The 6,888-nt window shown below is 55.2% G+C and overlaps 1 protein-coding gene across 1 annotated transcript; it reads left to right on the top strand.

The window, feature by feature from the left end:
• The first annotated feature begins 2,644 nt into the window (after positions 1–2,644).
• POU4F2 (POU class 4 homeobox 2) lies at positions 2,645–6,501 on the top strand. The gene is made up of 2 exons (XM_055144687.1): positions 2,645–3,306; positions 3,779–6,501. Exons 1-2 carry the CDS (start codon positions 3,016–3,018, stop codon positions 4,718–4,720), a joined length of 1,233 nt encoding a protein of 410 aa, XP_055000662.1. The 5' UTR covers positions 2,645–3,015; the 3' UTR covers positions 4,721–6,501.
• Positions 6,502–6,888: the final 387 nt, after the last annotated feature.

The following is a 6,888-nucleotide window of genomic DNA, read 5'->3' as shown; positions in this document are numbered from 1 at the left end:
AGACGCCCAAAATATTTTAATGGATTTTTATTAGGCTTTTAGAGATGCTCAACAGTTTCTACTAATTAGACCCGCTAAAGTCTTTTGAAGATTAAGCAAATTGGACAACCCTTGTTAATTAGAACATAATTTGAAGTTTGAAATTATATCACTGATGAAGTAGTCTAATTAGTATGACGCTATGTTAATGGACCAGGGAGACACAGCAACAGAGTTTGGTGTGAACGACCTTTCAAGGCTGGCACGAAAATCCTCCCTCCTTTGCCGACATTAATAAAAGATTTCTATAGACTTCAGCCTTGCCATGATGACATACAATTTATAGCACACACAATGCATTAGGCCATAGCGCTGCTCAATTTTTTCACTATTATGAAAACTAATAAATTCGTCAAGCTGAATTAAGCATACAAATCAGATGAGGCATAGCAGATTACACAGTGAAGCGCGGAATCTCCGGAGCCTAAATGAAATTTCAATCTAATAATTCCTTCCTGGCCCAGTCATAATTTGTTTAGAGATGTTGTTCTACTTCTTTCAAAGCGCTATTCACACTATAATTAAATGATACTCAAGCTTTTAACTTTGATTTATTTCATTTCTCTAAGCTTGAGACAGTGAGAGCGGTACAATGTCATTCCTTTATTTCCTTGAAAATTACCCTTGCTGTTGTCGAAACAGAAATTAAACACCTAAGCGTTTACTTGAACCGTCCGGGCGCCATCCATATTCATTCATATCAACAAGCCCCTTTCTAGCTCCTTGTTCCTTCTGGAGAGCACTGCTGGCCGCAATTCCCTTCAGTGGCTACTCTTGATTATTTTCCTCGGCACTGGTCCAGCCCAGGCATCGAGCTGAAAAGCACCAGGGGTTCAGGACCATGGATAGAGACCGCCGCGCCGATGCTGTCGCTGGCTCTTCACCCAGACGGCTCCGAGGACCATTCCCAACTTGAACCTGCAGTCCCGCCCCGCCGAGGTCCCGCACGCCCCGGAGCCCTTACTCCCGGCGCCGCGGGGCTTCGGGGCGCTGACCACTCCACGGCTCCCTTCGCCTCGCTCCTTCCTGCTCTGTTTGGTCCCAGCGCGCGCCAGAGCCTCGCAGGCCTGCCGCCTGCTCCCGCACCTGCTCGCCATCCCCAGGCGCCCGAGCTCTGCACCTGCTCCCAGCCACCCGTCCGGCTCGGGCCACCCGCAGGCTCCAGAGTCACGCGGGCCCTCCTCGCCCTCGCACCACTCCTTTGGCTCTGGGGTGGGGAGAGGGGACGCGGGGGAGGCGGGGGACGTGACAGCGGCTCCAAACCTCGAGGGAGCGGGAGAGGAGACGGGGGTGTGGAGGGCAGCGCGCGCGCGTGCGGGGTGGAGGGGAGGTCGCTGTCGTTGGAACTAAGAGAGTGTGTCCACTTCCAAGAAAGTGATGCTCCCTGGGACACAAGTGCGAGCAAAGTGTGGGCTGAAAATAGGCGGAGAGGTTGTGGAAATGAAGATTAGTGGGGCTTGTGCCAGTCCCCCGAGGGCGTGTGTGTGTGTTTGTGTGTGTGTGTGTGTGCGCGCGCGCGGGGAGGGGGCGAGAGGGGGTGTCCACCAGCACATGCGCTCTGTGATCCCGGGTCCTCTCTGTTCTTCAGTCAGTTGCCCCGTCCTCCTTTGATTGTGGCTAATGAAGAATAATAAATGCAGCGGCAGTGTTGGCTGCTCTGTCCGGCCCTCTCTCCACTCACCCGACTCTTGGGGGGGGCGGGGAGGAGGAGAAGAGGTGGAAGAGGTGTTGGTAGTGGTGGAGGAGGAGGAGGAAGAGGAGGAGGTGGAGGAGGATCCCAGGGAAAAGAAAAGAGGGTGGAGAGGAGCGCGTGAGGGTGGTGGCGGGGTGGGCGAGAGACCACGGGGGTGGCGGGGGAGGGGGGAGTCGCATGCGCACAGGCGACCCCGGCCGGCGCCGCGGCCATCCAATCCGCGGAGAGCTGCGAGGAAGCGAGCGAGAGAAAGGCCCGCAGCCCGCCGACCCCATGTCTCTACGGCAGGCGCCGGCCGGGCCGAGGGGGCGCGCAGCTGAGCGCCCAGGGCTGCGCTCGCCGGGCCGACGCGCTGCGCGGCGCGCGGGGGCCCGATCGGCGGCTCCACAGGGGGCCGGGAGTTGGGGAGCCGGAGGGCCCCCCGGAGCGGCTGGGAGGGGCGGGCCGAGGAGGGGCGGAGGCCTGGAACTTAGTGGTAAGAAGGAGGCGGGGGCAGACTGCCAGGTAAGAGGCTTTACCTGGGCGTCTAGGGAACCACGCACGCGAGTTGCCCCGCAACTTTATTTCGGAGTTTCTCTGCTCCCGCACAGCGCAGGCCGAGATTGGGCGACAGGGGCTGGGAAAGCGGGAGCTGGGCTCTTGAGGAGCGAGTGACCCGGCGTGGAGCCCAGGGTCCGGCCCGTGGGGTGCAGCAGGGGTGCTCCAGCGAGAGCTTTCGGGGCACGGGCGGGGGCTGCAAAGGGAGGGCGCGGCGGGGGGTGGGAGGGTGGAAGGAGGCGGGTGCCAGGAGGGCTGCAATCAGGAGCCCATCCTGGAGCAGAGAGAGAGAGAGAGAGAGAGAGAGAGAGAGAGAGAGAGAGAGAGAGAGAGAGAGAGAGAGAGAGAGAGAGAGAGAGAGGAGAGAGGCGCGGAGAGACATCCAAGCAGGAGCTGGCGCTGGCTGGCAGGGGTGGGCGGGCGGAGGCGTGCGGGCGAGAGGCGGGGGCGCGGGGGCAGGCGCGGGGAGCGGCGAGTATAACTCGGCGGCCACGCGGCGCCGGGGCACTTGCCCGGGTCTGCAGCCAGCACCACGAGGAGCCCCGCGATCCCGCGCGCCACTGACCGCTTCGCCCAGGCAGGAGCGCGTCGCCCGGGCCGGGCGCGCCGAGCCGGGCGGCGGCGGCTGAGCGCAACTTGGCCTCGCCGGTCCCGGGTCGCGCTCTTGCCCCGCGCGTCTCTGCACCCCCCGGGCGGCCGGGTCCCCCGCGCGTGCTCCCCGGACCTGCGCCTGGGCGGCCGGGAAGATGATGATGATGTCGTTGAACAGCAAGCAGGCGTTCAGCATGCCGCACGGCGGCAGCCTGCACGTGGAGCCCAAGTACTCGGCCCTGCACAGCGCCTCGCCCGGCTCGGCCGCGCCCGCGGCGCCCGCCGCCAGCTCCCCCAGCAGCTCCAGCAACGCGGCGGGCGGCGGCGGCGGCGGCGGGGGCGGCGGCGGCCGGAGCAGCAGCGCGAGCAGCAGCGGCAGCGGCGGCGGCGGCGGCGGCGGCGGGGGCTCCGAGGCGTTGCGGAGAGCGTGTCTTCCAACCCCACCGGTGCGTATTTCTGCATAATCACCGCTTAAAGGCACATTTTGACAGCCCCCTTTATCTGCTTGATGTTTTTTTCATGTCTGCACAGCAAATCACCCCGCACCTCCAACCAATTTTCCTGCCTCTCTCTTTCTCTCTTATGTATTCAGCAGGTCTTTCCTTTCATATTAATTTTTATGACCTGGGACGTTGCCTTCGCGCGTGTTGTGTTGTGTTTTGCAGGTTCGCGTTCCTCCTACTCCCGGCGCACTCTCGACTTCTCTCGGCGGCATTGCCTCCTCTCCGGCTGCCCGGGATTATTATTGTTACCGTTATCATTGCCGCGATCACTGCCACGGCTTCTGTTTTTCTTGCAACCTTCTGGGAATGTTGTAGGCGCGGCGGCGGTGCGGAGAGCGGCGCCGGGGCTTTTTGGAGAGCGAGAGCGCGCAATTCCCTGCTGAGCGTAATGTGTGCCTTTTACTTGCAATTGCAGAGCAATATATTCGGAGGGCTGGATGAGAGTCTGCTGGCCCGCGCCGAGGCTCTGGCGGCGGTGGACATCGTCTCCCAGAGCAAGAGCCACCACCACCACCCGCCTCACCACAGCCCCTTCAAGCCAGACGCCACCTACCACACCATGAACACCATCCCGTGCACGTCGGCCGCCTCGTCGTCGTCCGTGCCCATCTCGCACCCGTCCGCCTTGGCCGGCACGCACCACCACCACCACCACCACCATCACCATCACCACCAGCCGCACCAGGCGCTGGAGGGAGAGCTGCTGGAGCATCTGAGTCCCGGGCTGGCCCTGGGCGCGATGGCGGGCCCCGACGGCGCGGTGGTGTCCACGCCGGCGCACGCACCGCACATGGCCACCATGAACCCCATGCACCAAGCCGCGCTCAGCATGGCCCACGCGCACGGGCTGCCCTCGCACATGGGCTGCATGAGCGACGTGGACGCCGACCCCCGGGACCTGGAGGCGTTCGCCGAGCGCTTCAAGCAGCGGCGCATCAAGCTGGGGGTGACGCAGGCCGACGTGGGCTCGGCGCTCGCCAACCTCAAGATCCCCGGCGTGGGCTCGCTCAGCCAGAGCACCATCTGCAGGTTCGAGTCCCTCACCCTGTCGCACAACAACATGATCGCGCTCAAGCCCATCCTGCAGGCGTGGCTGGAGGAGGCCGAGAAGTCCCACCGCGAGAAGCTCACCAAGCCCGAGCTCTTCAACGGCGCCGAGAAGAAGCGCAAGCGCACGTCCATCGCGGCGCCCGAGAAGCGCTCGCTCGAAGCCTACTTCGCCATCCAGCCGCGGCCGTCGTCGGAGAAGATCGCCGCCATCGCCGAGAAGCTGGACCTTAAGAAAAACGTGGTGCGCGTCTGGTTCTGCAACCAGCGGCAGAAACAGAAAAGAATGAAATATTCCGCGGGCATTTAGGAGACCCCTGGCCTCGCCACGGACAGCACCGCCACCCGCATCCCTCCCCGTTCCTACTTGTCCCTACTCCCTCCCCCCCCCCCAATCCCTTCTCTCCTGCCTATTTCCTTCCCGTTCTGGGCGCCCAGAAATCAATTCCAGAAAATGTGAATCCGGTGACAGCCGGGGCTGGAGACTGGACTGGCAAACCCCCCCACGCCAAGTGAGCCACTGAGTCCCAGGCCCGGCGAGAAAAAGTGCAACGAGTTCTCCAAGCAAAGAGAAGCTGCCGCAGGGATTCGTGAAGTTGTAGCAAAGTCGCCCCCTTTCACCCCCACTCTACCCGGAAGAGGCACTTGGGCACCTTCAGAGACAGTCTGGAGCTGGGCTGCTTGCAGGAGGCAGCCGCGACAGCCCTTTCGCAGGCCGCAAGAACGAGCAAGTAAGATTTGTTTTTATTCTTAAAGACAGCACTCCCTGTTCAAATTGAAAAAAAAAGTACACTTTGCAGCTATTTTTCAGAAATAGAAATTGATTCAGAACTGAAACTTTAAACTAGAGTTCATGCTTGATGTGATAGAGACATCTCTAAAGTATTTTGAATTTTAAAAAGAAGATGGCAGATTTTCTGCATTTACACTGTATATTATATACATATATATTTTTATTGTGGTTCTTACCCCCCCTTCTCTCCTCTCTCAAGTGTTAATGTTTAAGAAAGGAGGTACGCCTGCTGTGTTCACTGATCTTGAAAGCTATTATTAGATTATCACCCAACAACCCTCTGTAAATTATTAATTTATCTCTCTAGCAGTTTAATTTTGTGCACATTCTAATTAATTAACTTCTTTAGTATTAAAAAAACCAGAGGGGGGGAATGTATGGTTTAGTGGCAGTACAATTTTTTTGTTTGATGAGTTTACTGAATTTTTACGGCTTTTCTCCTGTAATATGTTTCTTTTGGGCCGTTTGTATATTCTCACTTTAAATGAAGATTGTTTTTCTTTGTTTTTTTGCTGGTAGTGTTCTGATTTGTGAGTTGACACTCAGTAATTGATGTCTTAATCGTGTAGATCTGATTCACTGTCCAAAGTATTGTTTACTTCGTTACATATTTAATGGGGATTCCCACATTGTTCCTACTACACACGTGCTCTGGCTTACACACACACACATACACACACACACACACCTCCAATGGAGGAGAAGATATGAAGCAATTGATAGCCTGGTGACCTATGCATCTGTTTTCCAGCTTTGGGTGCATTGCCCCTTGGTGTTTGCCCTTCCGGATTCTAAAATTTCACCAGGGTAATTCAGTCTTCTCATTTTCAATTGCTCTGTTGACTACATTCTAACGTTTTCAGGAATCCTTCCGTTTTTTCCCTTTGGAGGTTTGTTTGTAGAAAACCTAATTTGAATGATAAGAAAGACGGTGCACTGCTTGCACATTCACATTGTTTGGTAGAATTCTTTTGGAACAACAAATTGGGCACACAATGACTGAAACCTTATCAGTTGTAAATATTTCATTCAAAATGATGCACATATAGATATATTCTTACAAATTTTGCTGTATTCTTGTTCCAATTGAGGCTCTCAGAAGTCTTGAGTTCTGTATATGACCTGGTTTTTGTTTTTTTGTTAATAGTTGGTTGATTTTCAATGGTAATGTATTAAGTTAATTTTGGTGTTGTTTGATTGTCTTTCATTGAAGAGATGATTTTAATGTTTTATCGGCGAAGTATGATGCTTTTTTCATTAAAATATGCTATTGAAATTAAATGGCTTTGAAAATGTGATGTTGTTTTAAATTATTTATTGGGAAATGATTTTGAGGGGGGTTTTAAATTAGAAATGTATTTCGAAGCATTAGGGAATGGTTGTTATCAAACTCTGGCTTGGATTTTGGAGGGGGTGTTTTTCTAAGGAAGTATCAAAAGAAGAGTTTACAATAGTCAGAATTCATCTCATAGGATGGTTTGCTTATTGACCCAAACAAGGTGATGGTTTGGGTTTCAAATACTTCTTTTGGAGTTCTTCTTCAGATCTGCAATACTTTTGCAAAATAAGAAAATCTTTGGGAGCAGAGGCATTGAATGACAGTGGGAAGAAAGGAATGCAGCTCAATTTTCAGCAACCTTGGGAGTGAGGGTGTGGAGAGAGCCAGAGCAGAAGGTGCATTCCAT

Source organism: Sorex araneus, chromosome 7 (assembly GCF_027595985.1).
Source record: "Sorex araneus isolate mSorAra2 chromosome 7, mSorAra2.pri, whole genome shotgun sequence".
In the NCBI taxonomy this organism is placed as follows: domain Eukaryota; kingdom Metazoa; phylum Chordata; class Mammalia; order Eulipotyphla; family Soricidae; genus Sorex; species Sorex araneus.
The sequence above is the reverse complement of the archived record's forward strand: the minus strand, read 5'-3'. Positions and strand labels throughout refer to the sequence as shown.

What these genes read in the sequence shown, in the direction of transcription:
- POU4F2 (XM_055144687.1), top strand. Translation starts at nt 3,016, where the DNA reads ATGATGATGATGTCGTTGAACAGCAAGCAGGCGTTCAGCATGCCGCAC. An exon ending in CGTGTCTTCCAACCCCACCG is followed by an intron (nt 3,307 to 3,778) that starts GTGCGTATTTCT and finishes TTGCAATTGCAG; the next exon opens with AGCAATATATTCGGAGGGCT.